The following is an 18,509-nucleotide window of genomic DNA, read 5'->3' on the forward strand; positions in this document are numbered from 1 at the left end:
TGTGTGTGTGTTTCTGGGTGTTTTTGGGCCCTGGACAGTCTGGACGGATTGTATGGCAGCTGCTGGACTGAAAAAATCAGGTGTAGTGCTGAGGCACAAACATGTACATTTCAAGCCTGCAAACTGTGACACTTTAAATAACGTGAAACAATACTATTGTGCAATATGACAACCCTAGTCGTCTATCTGTACAGTATAGTACAGTGGATAGTGTACATAGCCTTTATTTATGTAAACCAGCTCCTTCCCTTCTTGTGATTTTTTTTTTAAAGTGTTTTTTTCCCCCCTTTCCTAACACCAGGGGAGCCACCCCTCCTAAATTTCGTTGTTTGGTACCTGTACTGTAGCAATGACAATAAAGTCCATTCATTCATTCATTCATTCAAAATGCTCAAGGTTTGTTTGTGTAAAATGCTCAAGGTTTTATATTAGATTTATTTAGGATAGACTTATTATTTACCAATCTATTAACATGGTTAATGCTGGTCACTTCAAAGGGTGTTCTCAACAAGTATTATTATTAATATAGATTTTTTTCTTCATTATGTACGTATCACACAATATGTTACATCTGATGTTAATAAGGAAAGGATTGCTCATGTTGGACTCAATGACCTGCTGTATTTCTTACCTGAGGCAATATTCCTGAATTCCAGTTTTTGGAATTAAGGTCAAGATTAGACACGTTTGGATAGACTCCAATGTATGTCTGACTTGAAAAAATACATTCCACAAGAAGCAGCTGTGAGTCTGACACAAAATGTTCCTGTGAGACAGTAATGCTCAAACAGCTGTGAATCAGATTCTGTCAACCTTTTGCAATTGTGCTAATGACGGCTAAGTATGATGAGAGTACTACTACTACAAGTTGAGTTGCATTTCATGTACGAAAGGCGCTATATAAATAAAGCTTTACTTACTTACTTACAAAGGGGGTAGTACATCAAAATAGCAATTAATGACTTTAATTTAGATATAAATCTAGGTACGCCATTCTATCCCACCTGGAGAGGGGAAACAGCTACCCGAGACTGCTCTTCGTGGACTTCAGCTCCGCCTTCAACACCATCCTTCCAGACAGGCTAGTGACCAAACTACTAGACCTGGGTCTATCACACTCTATATGTGCGTGGATCAAGGACTTCCTGACCGACCGCCCCCAGAGGGTGCGGGTGGGCCCCCACAGCTCCACAGCCCTCAGCCTCAGCACTGGGTCCCCCCAGGGCTGCGTGCTAAGCCCCATCCTCTACAACCTCTACACCCACGACTTCACCCCCGTCCACCCCAGCAACTACATCGTAAAGTTTGCAGACGACACCACCGTGGTGGGATGTATCTCGGGGGGGGACGAGGCGGCGTACAGGGATGAGGTAGAGCAACTGAGCAAGCTGTGCAAGGTTAACAACCTGCTGCTAAACAAGTCAAAGACCCAGGAATTCATCGTAGACTTCAGGAGGAAAAAGTCTGAGATCCAGCCCCTGCTCATCGACGGAGAGAGCGTGGAGAGAGTCTCAACCCTCCGATTCCTGGGACATCACATGCGGGATGACCTGGCCTGGAAGGACAACACAAAAGGCACCATCAAGAGGGCACAACAGCGGCTATACGCCCTGAGATGCCTCAGGAAAGAACACAACAAGCAGGAGATACTGGTGGCCTTCTACCACGGCGCAGTGGAGAGCATCCTCACCTACGGCATCTGCAACTGGTTCCACAGCTGCACAACAGCGGAGAGAAACGCGCTACAGAGAGTCGTGAGAACAGCACAGAAGATCACCGGCGCCCCCCTCCCCTCTCTGGAAGAGCTGTACAACACACGCTGTCTCAGGAAGGCCTCCAAGATCTCCAGGGACCCGACCCACCCTGGGCACGTACACTTTATCAGGCTGCCCTCGAATAGGAGGTACAGGACCCCGGCCGCTAAGACAAAAAGACTGAAGAACTGCTTCTACCACAGGGCCGTCAAGGCCCTGAACACAGCAAAGGCCTAAGTTCTGGGCCCAGGACAGTCCGGACGGATTGTATGGCAGCTAGTGCTGAGGCACAAACATGTACATTTCAAGCCTGCAAACTGACACTTTAAAATAACGTGAAAAAATACTTTTGTGCAATATGACAACCCTAGTTGACTATCTGTGCAGTATAGTACAGTGGATTGTGTACATAGCCTTTATTTATGTAAACCAGCTCCTTACCTTCTTGTGATTTTATGCTTTTTCTAAAAAAAAAAAAAGAATCTCCCTTTCCTAACACCAGGGGAGCCACCCCTCCTAAATGTCGTTGTTTGGTACCTGTACTGTAGCAATGACAAATAAAGTCCATTCCATTCCCAGGTAGGGAACTGTAAAACCTGGTAAGGGTGAGCTAGAGAGAAAGAGAGAGTGGGGGAGAAAGAGGGGGGGGGGGGGCTGAAGACTTGTTTGGTTGAGTTTGATGGACATCCAGCAAAACAACATTTTCTATATATTATCACTATTATCATCATTACTAATTGCATGTCTTAGGATGATTTACTTGTTGATAGCCATTCCAAACAAGCAGCCAATTACCAGAAGCGGGTCCATTCCACCCCTGCTAATGCTAGCATGTCGGATTAGATTTTCCATTATAGACATTATTGATTCCCTGCAAAGAAAGCTCATGAATTAGCCTTGTCTCTACTGCTCTGTAACTTCATCTAATATTCCTCTGATCTAAATGAATTATGGACAATTGGCCCAGTGGCATAGTTGTCCATTTAATATTCACATCATGGACCCTGTCGAACATCATAGAAAAAGCCAATGACATTTTCTGCTTGTACAAAGATAATTTTGAATGCGTCTGCCTGAATTTCACTCTCATTTGGAAAATAGGCAAAGGCAGCTTTGTTACAGAAGGTGGTGCAGTCTGCTACTTGGGGAATGCAACAGAGGGTGTTGATTAAAACACCCAGGGAGGGGATTGGCACCTGATTGGCACCTTGTAGTAGGGTGTTTCCATGCCTCATGCTGAGATGCTAAGTTAAGATAGTGGGAAACGCTGACACACATACACTGACACACACTTGGAACACCTAAAATATCCCCTCCCCTCCACACACAGAGAGACACACACATTTCATTGTGTTTTTTAGGGGGGGCTTCACAGTAAACTCTTTCATTACATGAAAGAACACTCACTGAGCACAGACCTTCTCATTCATTCAGGTGGTGTAATGCTGTGGGGAATGTTTTCTTGGCACGCTTTGGCCCCATTAATACCAATCAATCATGGCTGGAATGCCACAGCCTATTTGACTATTGATGCTGACCATGTGCATCCCTTCATGGCCACAATGTACCCATCTTTTAATGGCTACTTGCAGCATGATAATGCACCATGTCACAAAGCAAAAGTTGTCTCAAAGTGGCAATGAGTTCAGTGTTCTTCAGTGGCCTTCCCGTCACCATATCTGAATCCAATAGAACACCTTTGGGATGTGATAATACAAGAGATTTACAGCTTGAAAGTGCAAATGAAAAATATGCAGGAATTGCGTGATGTAAATAAATCCTTGCAGTAGGCTTGAGCAAACACTCAAAGATAATTGTACAATTTCAAATACATTTTGAACCCAAGTCTGATTCATACCCTCCTCAGACAGTGGCATGTGTTAGTATTCCTGTGGAGAAGCAGCTGATCTCTTGGCTGGATAAATAATAAAGTAGGCCTTTTATCATGCCCAGCTCTCCCAGAGCAACTCACAACTCTCATATTCTTTACCCAAACCCTCTGTAATGAGGCCTTCCAGCCTAGGCATGACTGTTCTGTTATCTGTTATCTTGCACTCAAGACATCATAATGTTGGCCAAATGATGGCACATTCAGTCTCCTCATGCTTGTAATATTTTCCCCTAGTACGAAAGGGGGGTGGAGGTGAAGGGGGTAATCGATAAAGCCAATAGTAAGAGAATAAATGCTAAGTTAGATCCTTGGGACGGCCTGTTGTTCATTTACTAACCCCATATGGTTACGGTTAGGTAAGAGTTAGGGTTAGGGTTAGGATATGTTCATGTTCATGTTCGGATATGTTCCATGTTCATACCCTGTACTAAACCATAACCCAGACCCATCTACAACCAAATGGAATGAACCCTAACCAATACATTTGCTGAACACTATCGGTAAGCGTGTACCCCCTCTACCAAGTGGCTAAGTGGGCAACATGCAAAGTGATATTTTACTCAGATCAAGAGGTGAGACTTAGCCTAGCTGACACTAGACCAACGTGATACACAACAAGCGCTACAGTCACGTGGTCTAGGAACCCAATTTTCTTAACTTCAATTCAAGCCCATTTTATCCAGCCATATTCAAGCTGGCTTCTGAGCGTGCATATTCATTGGTTCTCACTTCGCTGGAGCGAAAAGTGTTGGGGTGGCTCTTAATACAAACATACTGTACTTCATGGTTTGTACAATTATGAAAAAGATACAAGACACAGGGTATATTTCAACCAGAATAGGGCACAGCCCCTTCATTACAGCAGCAAAAGACCTCTCCAGAAATCAGGTAGCCAGTTTACGTGAGACTGACGTAGGCCTAAGGATTACTTTCTGCAAAATGACTGCATACTCTCAGTTTGTTTTACATGTGTTGACACAAGCACCATTATGTGCCATTTAGTATCAAGCAGTTACCAATTGTTCTAATTGAGGTAAGTACCAGAAGAACCCCTTATTACCGCATAGTTCCCACATAGTTTCTCAGTGAATACTGGGTAAATACCAGTTAGAACTAGACTGTTAATTAGTGGTACCTAACAGTCAATTCAAAGTATATCTATATATATGCCAACTCTGCATGTCTCTCCATTGCAATATCTATATACCACATCTGGATCTTTCTGATAAATTGGTTTGGAAATATGAATGTGTGTGGTCGATTAATGCCATGGTGGTTTAATGCCCCTCTCAGCCTCCTATGACAAGTCAGAGTTGTTCGTCTTAGACAGTGACATGATCTAATGACGAAAGGTATTTTCCAATGTATCTATTTAGCATTTTGACAGTCTGTGGTTGTTATGTTGTTGTTGATGCAATTGGTCCCTGCATAATTGAAATAATATCCTGTAAGAGAGGAAAATGTGTCTCAATATGGCGAGTAAGAAGTGTCACTCGTGTGTGTGTGTGTATGTGTGTGTGTAAAATGATCTGTATGAATCCATCATTGCTTTCAATGGAGTGTCAAAACTAGTAACTATGGTTAGTAACTGGCATTATTGTCATACCAGTTACTGTACACTGTTGCAGTTATGTTGCTCAATCTTTAAACAAGCCCTTGACAGTCAGGACCGGCCTGATGGAACAATGATGAGAGCTACATCACCCACTGTTCTGCGGACAATTCCAGAATACAAGTTGATACCTCAAAATCTGAAATGAATTGATAGGAAAAGTTAAATGAGGCACAGCATAAATATTTCTAAAATCAGGCATGTTCTATTCACATTCAGTCGTGAACACAGCTACAACCAAGAACTGGAAGGTTGCACAGAGTTCAGAGTAGAACAAAGCTAACGAAACGCATTCGGCATCTAGCCAGATAGCCAGTGCAATAGCGCATAGTACAAAAGCCATTCAAGTGTGGACGGATATGTGCAGTGTACAAAGGGTGATAACTATTTAATGTGAATGACTTTTATTCTGAAAATGTAAATACATTTGAGTGTTGTTGAAAATCAATGACACACTTGCTAGTCAACTAACATAGGTGGTTTTGTGAGCCTGCTGACATTGTAAAGTAGTGTTATAATTAACTAGGTAGGTAGTAGTGGGGATTACTCACCAAATCCATTGAATTGCAATATTTTGGCTTGACTAGCGAGTGTGTCATTGATTTTCAACAATATATTCAACAATATATTTGATTAAGAATTGGAATGTTACAATTTCTTTAGCTGTGTAGTTTTATTGAGTTAATATCAATGTCTGGACTAAATTTCATGTGAATAGCTGCAATGGAAATATGTTGAATTAAAATACCTTTTCCCCCCCTGTATATGACAACGAATGATATGTTGTAATATAATGCATATTATTGCTAAACTACATAGTTTGCGAATACAATAAAAGCATGTACAGGTCCATCTTGTAGCAGCTACTAAACTACATTGACGTTTCTCTGAGGAGATGTAATTCAAACAATGCTAAGTTAGGGATGTTGAAACCCTGTCTAGTCTATTGGGGCACTGCTAACTGTTAGCCTGGGCTGTGGTAGCAAAATAAATAATGGAGAACCGGAATCCTTCACTATCCTTCACTATTTGCCTATGAGGAAAGCTCTGGGTAAGATGATATTTACATTAGGCTACATACAATTCATGACATTAGGCTTAGCCTGTGTGTGTGTGTGTGTGTGTGTGTGTGTGTGTGTGTTTGTGTGTATGTCTGTGTGTATGTGTGTGCCACAGAAAGAGAAAGAGGGTGCCACACAATAATGAATGTTCCTAATCAACCAAGCTTATCTGGAACTGGTGGAAGGATTATTGAATTCCACGCCTTAGCGGAATTTTAATGAACTTTCTCTCAACCTGTGAAAAGAGGTCTCCCTCCTTCCCTCACTCAATGACACTCAATAAGGCAGCCATCCATGTAATGAGATGTTCATTTTGAAATCTTACATTTGGCCTTCTGCTCTCTATACCTGCTGTGGTGTGTGTGTGTGTGTGTGTGTGTGTGTGTGTGTGTGTGTGTGTGTGTGTGTGTGTGTTTGTAAAAGAGAGAGAGAGAGGGGGGGGGGGGGAGGGAGAGAGAGAGGGAGAGAGCCTAAAGCTGTAAAAGGTAACTTTTACCTTCATTTTATGAACACATTTTAGATGTGAGATAGAAATAGCTAGAAAAAATAAATACATAGATTTCTTAGTGCAAATTCTGAAAGACAAGCCTAAAGAGATTATAGTTATTATTTCACTTTCATTTCATTGCAATTATTTTACAGAGGAAGGTGGTATTCGTTTTTCAGTGCTGTCTAGGTGGCACTGTTCTTGTTGAAATTGACTTAAGTAACAATACCGTTACCAACATTGACACATGAATACATGTATTTGTACAATTTAACATTTACTTGAGTGTTATTAAACAATGTACTTTCAAAAACGGTTCAAGATCTACTGTACCTTTTGTTATCAGATAGTTACCGATTTCCGATTTGTGTTGTTTCATTTTATGTTTCCATGTTGTGTGTTTTAAATGTGTGTTTTTTAATGCTGTGTTCTTATGCTGTTTTTATGCCGTTTTATGCTATGTGATGTTTTGTTTTATCTCATTTTATGTTTTTATGCTGTTTTATGCTGTGTGATGTTTTGTTTTATTACATTTTATGTTTCCATCGAGGACCACTTTGGAAACAAGTGTTTTAAATAATGCTTTCAAGTGCTATCCTCTGGACATTACTTAGTGTCATGATGCGTAAATGATCCTATGTAAATTCCTCATATTTATTTATTTATTTATACAAAATAAATAAATGTGATGAATTATTTGAATTTGGTAAAATGTGAAAAAGAAAGTTTAAGCAAATAGCAGTTTTGAATACATCATCTTAAAACTCCCTCAATTCACTTTGCCAGGATTGCTTTGGCTCTGTACAGAAAGCTTTGGGGAAAGTATTATAGCTCATGTAATGAGTCGTTTCCACTGGATCAGGCAATTTCACTCTCTCACACACAGCTGACTTATCTAAAAGCCACAGTGTGCCGTCTGCAGTTCCGAAGAGAGATGAAATTGTCTCAGTCAACAGTGTGAAGCAGTTCATCTTAAAAGGCTTTCATGTTAACATCAGAGAGCGGTGTGTACCTACAGAATATGACATCTCATTTGGAGAGGAACCTCAAGGGACTGGTAAGGCAGAGAAATCTCTGCTGTACATGCTTCACTGGGTTTGAAGAAAAGTGTGCGCCCCTTTCTCACTCTATGCCTCCCTACTCTCTTCTTTAATTCAAACTTCAACTTATGATTGTCTCTCTATTATAACAAACTCCCAATTCTCCCAGATCCAAACGGCACATGGCTTATACTATACCACTTCCTCTGTATGAAAGCGTAGTGTGAAGATGATATAAAAATGATTCATCTTTCAAATTAAAAACAACAGACTAAGGATGAATAATTGAGCCCTTGAATAACTTGGTCTTGAAGTCATAATGATACAATTAAGAAAGTAATATATCCTGAATAAATGTGTCAAACTTACTAAAAATACTCAAATAAATATCTCTCGTAATGAGATCGCCCTCAGGCCTTGAGGGTGTCCTCTTGGCCTAATGATAGATGCTAGGGTCTTCCAAGCAGGATACCTGGGTTTGAAATCCGCGAGTTACATTGGTGCCGTGACTCTGATTGTTCTTCCAGAGGGAAAGTAGAACAACCTCTATCATCTATAATCTAGTAATTTGCATAGAAATAAAATTTCGATAATCTACCTCTGGGTAATGCTACCTAACATCTGGTCCCCTGAACCTGAAGATAGATTCACTTGGCTTGGCATACTCTGAAGTAGTGGGTTCACTTGGGGTTGCCTCTCTCTTAGGGCTTCTTTATCACTGGGAAGAGATTGCCGCAGCCTCAATCAATACAGCCAATCTGTGAGGTACTTCAGACTAGGAGTGGAACAGGATGGGTACTTATGGGAGAAAGTTCAGATAAGGTAGGAGGGGGTAGGGAGAGAGACAACCCTTGCCTGATTCCAAATCAACCCATACTGTAGCCTCCATGCTTCTTTGCAGTATGGCAACCTCAAAAGGAGGAACCATTGGTGTACCTGTACAATCCACAGAAACATCCACAACATTAATATAAAATTGCCAAAACATTGTTACGGCTATAATGTTGCATGTTAATACTGTAGGTTTGCATAAGAAACTAACTCTAAGAAACTAACTAATTAACTAACAAAATGACAGTAATCTACAGTAGATTAATATCTGCAGCATACTGTAACATACAACATTATGGTCATCATTGTGGGCTTCATGTTCCTAATGCACTGATTTTTACGTAATGGAATGGGCAGTAAGTAATTAATGCACTGTGTGCAACACATTTTCCGCTGTTTACTTTATACATGAGTAAATAATCACCATTCTCTCATGGACATGGACGAAAGAGAAGTTATTATATATTAAACATCCCTGTGAAAGTATTATGAGTATTACGCTCACAGCATGTTTGTTCTATTTCCACAATATACATTCTGGTTCTATATGTTTATGCTATATTTCAACACCAAGGCTTGTATGGATGACATACATCTCAGACATGATGTAGACTCATATTACTGATGGAGTTACACCAGAATTCATGATGAGTACCAGCACTAGCTACCACTGGAGAATGACAATGTCTCCCTCGCTCGCCCAGTACAGCAACTTACAGACAGCAAAGGGCAGAGCTGTCATGGAATCCCATGGAGAGAGTGTGGTCTTTCTCACAGGTCAGATGTATCATCATGGGTCCCATGTGTCAATCTATGTTTGGGGTGACAGCAAACAAACCAATGGAAGACTTAGCTGTAGCTTAAGGGAAATAACATTGACACTCTACAAGGCTTGCTACTGTACTAATGCGGGCAGACCGATTTCTGAAATTCCTAAAGCGCGGTACAATAAGTGAAACTGCTTGATCAGTGAGGCTGACAAGGAACTGAATTGTGCTCAAATATTACACTGGTTGTTATATATATATATATATATATATATATACGTATATATATATATATATACAGTATACATATATATATATATAACAATTACAATAATAACTGTAACAACAAATACATAACCATAGTCAGCAAAAAACAAATGGACAGAAAATACATGCATTTTCATGACTCGTTAACATACAGTTATCATATAATCAAAAACGGCATAGAAATAGTAACTTGAACACATTTTTGAGGGTAACATTTTATTGCTAGGCAATCTCCTGTAAAGTAGAATATGAAAAATGAGAAATCATATTAAACAAATTCAATATAGGCCTATGTCTAAAGTTGGAGTAAAAAAGCGACAAAAAAAACAAACTTTAAAAAATGTCAATGACGGTAACAGTCTGGTCATTATGTTGATTATGAATCATGGTATAAAAAAACATGATACAACAAAAATGAATGAATACAAAAAGATACTAACTGATTGACAAAAAAAGATGAGAAGTGACAAATATGATTTGACATGAGTGTAAGTGCTCAGTCCTGGAGGTAAGAATCACACTGTTTCAAGAGGTCTTCTGAACTGCATACCCGAATCCATTATACTCTGTCTTTATTATAGCTTCTCTTTATTCTTTTCAAAATAGAAATAACACTAAAATAACCCATAACAAGAAAGCCTTGATACAATTAAGAAGGGCGTCTTGTATCTGACAACTTCAAGTAGTCCAATATTCATGCGACTTAGAAACATCTGCGATTAGCCTAACAATAGTTTGTCTCCTTTCTTAACAAAATATGAGTATGTTCTCCACGCTTTAAACTCTTTATCTGTGTCAGTTAACAGTTTGAAATGTTCTTCATGAAATACACCATTATGATCAGTCTGTACAATAGAAGTACTAAAAAATTACAACTAAAATGTTATGTACAATATCTACCTACAAAGTACAACGGCTAGCATGTAATAAAATATGTAAACAAATTTGTTGTTTGACACAGTTGACTGTGACAACAGATAGAATTCACACTTTTCACATTAGATTTATTTTTCGTATAGACATCTGTTAACAGTGTTATAGTACTGCATCTGTTGTCCTTGGACAGCTCCATAGAAAATAGAACAAGAGGCAATGAACCAACACACAGAGGGTTGCAAAATAGACAACCAGCACTGGCTGCAAACCAATAATAGACCTTTTTTCAATAGGGATACTCTTTTCTTTGCTGACATTTCTGAGGGAAACAAAATATAAAGGGGGTATATAGTTCTGATGATGAAGAACCATTTGGCCGTGGAGAGAACTGACTGTTCAAACTGAGTTGAACACCGTATAGTTGTACTTTACTGTACTGCACTGTAGCATTAGGATGGCATGCATTTACAATCAGTTGCTTTTTACCGAGACAAGAAAAACCGACCACTTCTCGCCATGATCACACATTTCAGAGTCACTCTGTCCATCACACAATGAAAGTAATCATGTTGAGATCAGATGACAGAGATAAAAGATCCTAAGAGATCCTAAGAGATCTGTCCTCAGCGATTTGCTCACTTGGATTCATTTGATACACACAGTAGTTGTTTTCTTTTTTTTGCGTAGTGCAAAAAAAAATCATAAGACACCACACTTTTATAATGTATAAACAATACAAATTTGTCATATTTTTATGGCAGAAGTCCTTTTTTTTTCGTTGACTTTACAATGATCCTTTATCCTGACCCACTCTTGTTAAGCACTACATGTCGCTTACATGCTGGAAATGGTCAAGATATCATGAACATTTTTTAATTTTGTACAGGTTTACAAAAAGAAAACAAGATTTTTTACGCCAAGGATCACATAGCTCTAAAAGTCACTTAGGATAATGATGTAGCCGTGAAGTGTTTCTACACTGATAACATCTCCGACCAGATAGAAGAGTAAGGTCACTAAAGTTGCTATTAGCCTTTCTCGGTATGCTTACAATAGTAAGTGTGCTTTATATTACAGTACATGTCATCCGTTCAACCACTCTCAGCACAGTATGAGATTCAAGTTCCATTTCATACCATCTTTCGTCGCAGCTCCTAGTAAGGTAACCGATAAATAATGTTCGCTCTCATCCTTTTGCTTTCTCTCTCTCTCTTTCTCTCTTTTATCTCGCAAACAACGTCTCACTCACACATAATACTCCTTGTCCTTGTTTTTCTGTTTCTTGTTGCCGCATTTCGAGTTCTGCTGTTTGTCCTTCATGACGGCGCCGTTGCTCTGCGCAGAGTTGGTGATGTAGTTCCTGCTCTCGTCCACCTGGTAGGACCCCTCGTCCCTGTTCCTGTACTTATACATGGCGTACAGGAGGATGAGGATGCACAGAGCAGCGGCTGCGACTATTCCGACGACCATCCCGGTGGTGCTGCTAGACTCCCGGACCACTTCCGAGGGCCCCGGGACACGTCTGACGCCCGGCTCGGTTGGGAGTGCTGTGGGTACATTACGGAACATGGGGGAGGTTATTAATGGGCCCCTCAGCTTGGTGCTGTCTACCTCATAGGCCGTGGGCAACGGGAGCAACACTATGTCTGGCTGGGGTTTTAGCTCGCGATTATTCATTTTGCTGGCCGGCCGTTTGGCGGCAGGTGCTTGGTGGAGGGTTGCGGTGGAGGTTCGGCTCTGGTCGGGGGCAAGCGGCGGCGCAGCGGTAGTGGTTGTCCTACCTCGATTGGAGGTGGAGGGTTTGTTAGGTCTAAAGTCCTTGGTTTCCCACTTGGGCGCGTGAGCTTTGTAGCCACCTTCAAAGGCCGACGTGGACAAGGTCTTATCTGTTACCAAGGAGAAGGTGGTGTAAAAATCTTCATCATCAGTAGGGGGCAGGTAAGAGTTGAACGCTTCCCCTGAGCCATACCCCGATATCACCAAGCCATCATCATCATCATCATCATCACAATCATCGCTGCCTCGGTCCGACAAGCAAGGTACCCCCGCCTCAGTGGCCTTGGACAGGGACTCTTTGGTGGTCTCAATAATGGTGAGGAGTGGGCGAAGGGTTGGGGGGGGGGGGATGGAGGGTGCACGAGGAGCTACAGAGGGGTGCGCTAACGGGTCCTCTACAAGTACTGGGATCACTAATTCACCTCCTAGGGTCGGAAACAAAGAAGACATATTAGAATTCAGTGATGGCACCATGGCAAATATACTGTACATGTATCTATATCATTCATCCCAAAAGAACTGAAGTGCAAAAAACACAGTTACGGTTCAAATAAAGAAACATGTACATACATTATACATAACAATACACAGCTCAAAAACGAAAATAATAACTAAATAATGACTGAAAAACTACAAAAAAGGCAAACGAGAAAGTCTGCTACGGTGCATCAAAAGGCATCAGGGGGTGTGCAGCAAGGGTGAGCCAGACTGAGGAGGATCAAACGAAGCTTTGTCCGAGCAGCTAGCTAAGTAAACGATAACTAAAACAGTAGCTTTCGGTGTGCTTGCATTCAAATCAGCTTCTCCCATGTTTGGCACGATCTTTGCGATGGAAGTGGTGTTTCGAAAACAATTTAATTGTAACTTATATTTTTTTTTTTTAAGTTTAAAAAAAAGAAGTACACTATAAATAAATGTGACTTAATTTGTAAGATGGTGTGAATAAAGTGCCATTCAACTTAGTGGAGCAAAGCTTCGATTTGATCTTAACCATGATTACCTTACTTTTTACTGCACTGTGTTCCATACAGATCAGAGGGCAGCCCGTCAATTATGTCAAGACTACTGTATACCCCTGTATTATAGTAAAACAAATAGTGTCAACCCAAACTAATAATGTTGTAGAGTAAGATTCTAGACTAGAGAATCTAGAGAGGTAAAAAAGGCCTTTTTACTTAATTTTGGTTGGAGAATTACACCTTGTCATTGAGATATCAGAGAAAAAACTGGCTCCCCAGTTGCCTCCAGCCTCCCGCCTTTTGAATGGCTCTATACAGATTCGAAAATGGCAGGACTTCACTGGGAAATGACAGCTGAATGTTCACCCTTCAATGTTGTGTGTGTGTGTGTGTGTGATTTTCCTTTACCTCTGTAATCAACTCAATGCAACTCAGCTTTTATCATCAAGAAACATTGTATTACATGATTCAATTCAAAAGCTAGTTATCTCACTAATTCCTTTCACTAGTTGTAGCCAAGCAAATTAGGTTTAACACACTGATTTATGAGCAAGATGTAGTGAAATCATTCACACTTAAATGAGGGTTCAATAGCATGTAATAGTTCTGTTAAAACATAAACTCTTTTTATATAAATCCATAATGGTTGATTAAGAAAGGACTGGCCCTAATTAACAGTGCATGATCAGTTAATGTAAACAAATTATTGGGTGGAGTAAAAGGAAATAATTACTGTAATTATGCTTTCTTACTGACCTTTATTGTACAGTTTTACATCTGATATGAAAACAATGTTTTCCTGTACTTCTCTATCTCCCTCTCCCTGGCAACATCAGAGCACATTAAATAACTCTATGTCAGCCAAATTATTTTTTACCCACCAACATTGTTTCCAGCTTCAAACTAAGTAGCTCATTAAAAACCTAAGAAAACAACGAAGAGCAATAGAGAGCTTATGTAGTGATTAGGGGTGCACAGGGGACCAGGAGGTTGGAATTAGACTTGCAAATCCAAAGATCTTGCCGGCACTTGTGAGAGAACGGTGTGAAAAACGACAAAGCTAATTTCAGAGGGTGGTGTGTGCATGACTATGAGTGCATAGTGAGACTATGAACATGGTAAACAATGTGAAGTAACTAATCCCTTAGTTTTCTATGGGATTGTATAGTTTTCTATGGGATTGTATAGTTTTTTGAGAGCAATACATACAGTAGTACAACACATTGTATGCCCATCCTACATTTCATGTTGTGTATGAAGTTGATATGTTTTCTAATTTGGTTCAGAGGGCTTGCAGTATATGGTGAACATTCAGGATGTTATCGTAACCACCAAAATCCACTGCCATCAAGGCTTCTGTATATGGTATACTACTGACACACAACTAAAGCAAACTTTAAATCATAAAAAGAGAAATAAAATCAAGGCATACATACTATTAGAATACTACCCATCACTCACAAGTCACAGCAAACATTACGATATACATTCACAAACTAGGAGCACATATTTAATAAATAACACACTACATTTTCTATAAAGCAATAATTTCTAAACACATGTTATTAACATCATAACAGCCCACTAAGAAGTTATTCAAGGAAGAAAGCATAACACATTGTCTTTGTCAACTTACATCAACAAATTGCCCGCATGATTTTGGCATGAAGAAAAACATTTACAAAAGAAAGTTGTGTAAGAATGTTCTTGGATACGTATTGTGTATTGTTATAAAATCATTCTAGCAATTGGATTTCTTATTTAATTTATCTTTTGACATGATGGTACAGGGAGGCAACAACACATACATCCACACCACATAACATGAAAAATAAACTTCACCATAATTCTGTTTTGTTTTTTTTCTTCAATAAATAATCCAGTTTTTACAAAAAACTGTACATCTATAAGTTTTCGCTTTGATAGACTTTTCAATAAATATCTACATTCTATTCAGTTTAAGTTTTTGCTTAATTTGTAATTTGTTCTTTAGTTTAGAATGGATGGATGACTGTACATATTTTAACATCACTAAAGAGGGGGCGGGAGGGGGAGGGGGGGGTGAAAAGGGGGTGGGGCCTATGAACATACTACATAGGAAATGAGGATGAGGGGGGTGAATGTGTAAGTCAGTTGCCATGTCCATGTAAAGGCAGTACGAAGCGGTCGGGCGGCATTAGAGCTTTTGGCTGTAAGGAAGGGATGGGGATATACAAACAATGAGCATATACATGCCCATCTACAGAAAAGAACAGAACTCTAACACTGACAAGTCTGACAAACCCTAAACTGCAACTTCTTAGCCATGCAGTTGTTTTTTTTTCTTATAATCAATCATTCAATAAAAAATATTTTTGTTTAACAAAATAGATCTGAAAAATAGCTCTAAAAATAAAAGATATCAGGTGGATCTGAAACCACTTCAATGACTAATGTGTGTGTTTATTTTGCTTGGAAGTGAAGTATTCTCATTAACCTCTTAAGTCTTAATTCCTATGTTTTTAGTCTACGGTCGGCTGAGATATTATTAACACATTTCACCCGCTGAAGTAGTTCCAAATCCCAAAAAGGAAGTAAAAAGGTATAATGTATTTTATATGATAAAACTGTGATTCAAATATTCCCATCTTTTCAAAAGTGTTACAAACTAATTTACTGAACCAAACATACAAAGTAATCCAAAAAGTAATAATCAAAATGTCATAAATCAATTGGGTTATATCAATAAAAAAATATGAACTGTTACTGAACTACCAAATGAAGAAATGTCAATAAGATGAAAGAACAAAGCCATTTCAATTGGCACACACTACAACCAGATGCACACACTATAGAACAGACACGGTCGAGAGGGGCAGTCTGAGGATGACTTTCCCCTCTGTCATGTGCTTTTGATGACATATATACTGTATCTGTTAATGTTAGTCTTTAAACATGGACCGGGCGTGCAGTCTGGGTGTACGTCAGAGAGAGAAGATATTTGCTGAGAATGGGTTAATCTTTTTATCCTACTGCAAGATGTTGATGCATGCTTAAAGTAAGTTGCATTTAGGGAAAGTAGAAAAAACAATACGGCAAGCTTGGGTCAAGTAAGACAATTAACGGTTGAATAAGGTTAGAAATATAGGAAGCGGTTCAACCAAGGGCTGTGGGGTACAGGAAGATAGATTGTGGTTTCTATGATCAACTAGAGCAACTGCTTCTTTTTTTTTCTTTTTTTTTTTTTTACAGTATTTTGTATTTATTTAGAAGAGACATATAAACAATATTTCAACCATCTTAAGATAAGATCAAACTGTTATACCCACGGCCTTCAGTTTTCAAGCTTGACAGAAATTTACATAGAGGAATTCCACAAGAGGGTGCAGGGTTATAACACTATAAACGTATAAACTCATGTCAAAAACATGATCTCTGTAAGCAAGGATATAAGCTGCCATCTGTAACAATAAATATTTTTCACCTAACTTCCAGAGGGTTTAGATATATTTTTTGAAAGGAATTGTTATCCATGTTTCTAATCATGTCAATGTCATTCAGCTACAGGGTGTGCACAGTGAGATATCATTACAGACCCATAACATCAACTCATAAAAATGTGTAATGTCAAAAGCAACATTCATACAGACAGCAGGGTCAAACAGCTCTTTCCAGAAATATATAGTAGTTAGCGAATGTCTGAGAAGGACTCCTAAGACAGATACTGCTGCTCTTATCTTGTAAGAACAGACAGTAGTGCAGACACTGGTGGGAGCAGTGAAGGCTTTGACAGATTTCACCAATAACAGGGTATGAATCGGTTGTTGGATTACCTTTCTTTTGTGTAGTGCACAGCACCTTTCTGTAGGGTAAAGATGGCCAAGTGTCCATATTCTATTTGGAGGGGAAATCATTGAAAGCATAATCTGTAACTATAATTCCCAGTCACATGTTTTACCTCTGCACTTGAAAATGGTGGGGGGTGGGTGTCGGCAGACGTACAGACGAGTTTGAATTACGTAGTGGAACACCTTCTGGTTTTGTGTGATGTTTTTTTGTTCTTTCCTTTAAATTTGTGTCGCTTATCACGGGACCAGGCTCACTAGCCAATCAGTGACAGTAAATGTTCAATAAAGTGCAGGACAGAAAGGAAATCCTGCAGAGCTTTGAGGACTAGAAGTTTGATATGCCTGGCCTTATCCCTGATCCACCTACGCAATGCAGTGAGCTGGGCGGTGGGCGGACGACGGTGTCCTCTATCATGTCTGTCAGCCAGAGATTTAGTACCTTACTGTTATGCTTCAAGGCACACTGCATGAGCCTGGGGGCTACCCCACCAAAGAGAAGACTCTTGGGTGACATGGGTATTAAGAGAAGCATGTTTGATCCACTGACTACAAACGACATAGGCATACTGATTTAGTACCGTTTCTAAACAGAGTGTGTTTAAAATAAAAATCAGTTCTACAGATCAGTGCTGGGTTCTACAGTAGATCTGCAGGTAGATCTGCATTTTTTATTTCCAAAATGTTCTGGAATGTTTATACTGCTAAACTGTACTTACCCCAGTGTAGTTACCACAGTTTCTACACAGTATTAATGACATCTGATTTGATGCTAATCATATTACAATTAAAGTAAGGACTGTGATCGGACTGTGAAATTGTACATTGTGAATGTGATTCAGAGGTGTGCAGATCTAGTCAATTTAAATTATTATTATTATTATGATCAAAATGCATCTTAGGAGAGGTCTGTGAGTACAAGCTCGGGTCTTAAGGAGCAGAATAGATTTTTTTAGCCACGAGTGGTGACTTTGTCTGATAGTAACTGAAGTCTGACATTTCACTCACTACAATCTATAGTCCTGGGGAAGAGTGTGTACAATAAATCCTCATGGCTTGGGTTGTGTCAATATTGTGTAGCACAAATCTCTTTGTTGATGACAGGTGAAGCCTGTGTTTCTGAGAATGTATCCCACCTGGCTGTGTCTGATAACCTGAACCACCCCCTGGTAGGGGAAGGGCACTGCAAACGAGGAATGTTCTTTTAAAATCCCTGCTACCTTTTACTTTTATCTCACCCTTTTTTTTCCACAGAAACACTGAATGCTACTTCTACTTGAGATGCTGTATTACTATTACTATGTAGTTGACCGTTCTAATAAGTCAGGACAAGTCGTGTCAGCCTTTGTCCCAGAGTTTCATTT

The 18,509-nt window shown here is 39.6% G+C and overlaps 1 protein-coding gene across 2 annotated transcripts in view; it reads right to left on the reverse strand.

Annotated features, from left to right (window-relative positions):
- Positions 1-11,831: 11,831 nt before the first annotated feature.
- nrxn3a (neurexin 3a) overlaps positions 11,832-18,509 on the reverse strand; it is a gene marked incomplete at both ends in the record, with an annotated part of 298,178 nt that continues 291,500 nt past the window's right edge. Inside the window, one exon of one of the 2 annotated variants that reach the window (XM_080548147.1) lies at positions 11,832-12,472. In XM_080548147.1, the coding sequence (XP_080404273.1) occupies positions 11,832-12,472 (641 nt within the window). The remainder of the gene's footprint in view (positions 12,473-18,509) is intronic. The other variant, XM_080548148.1, reaches the window with a different exon arrangement.

Source organism: Nansenia antarctica, assembly GCF_963989245.1.
Source record: "Nansenia antarctica genome assembly, chromosome: 1".
Lineage (NCBI taxonomy): Eukaryota > Metazoa > Chordata > Actinopteri > Argentiniformes > Microstomatidae > Nansenia > Nansenia antarctica.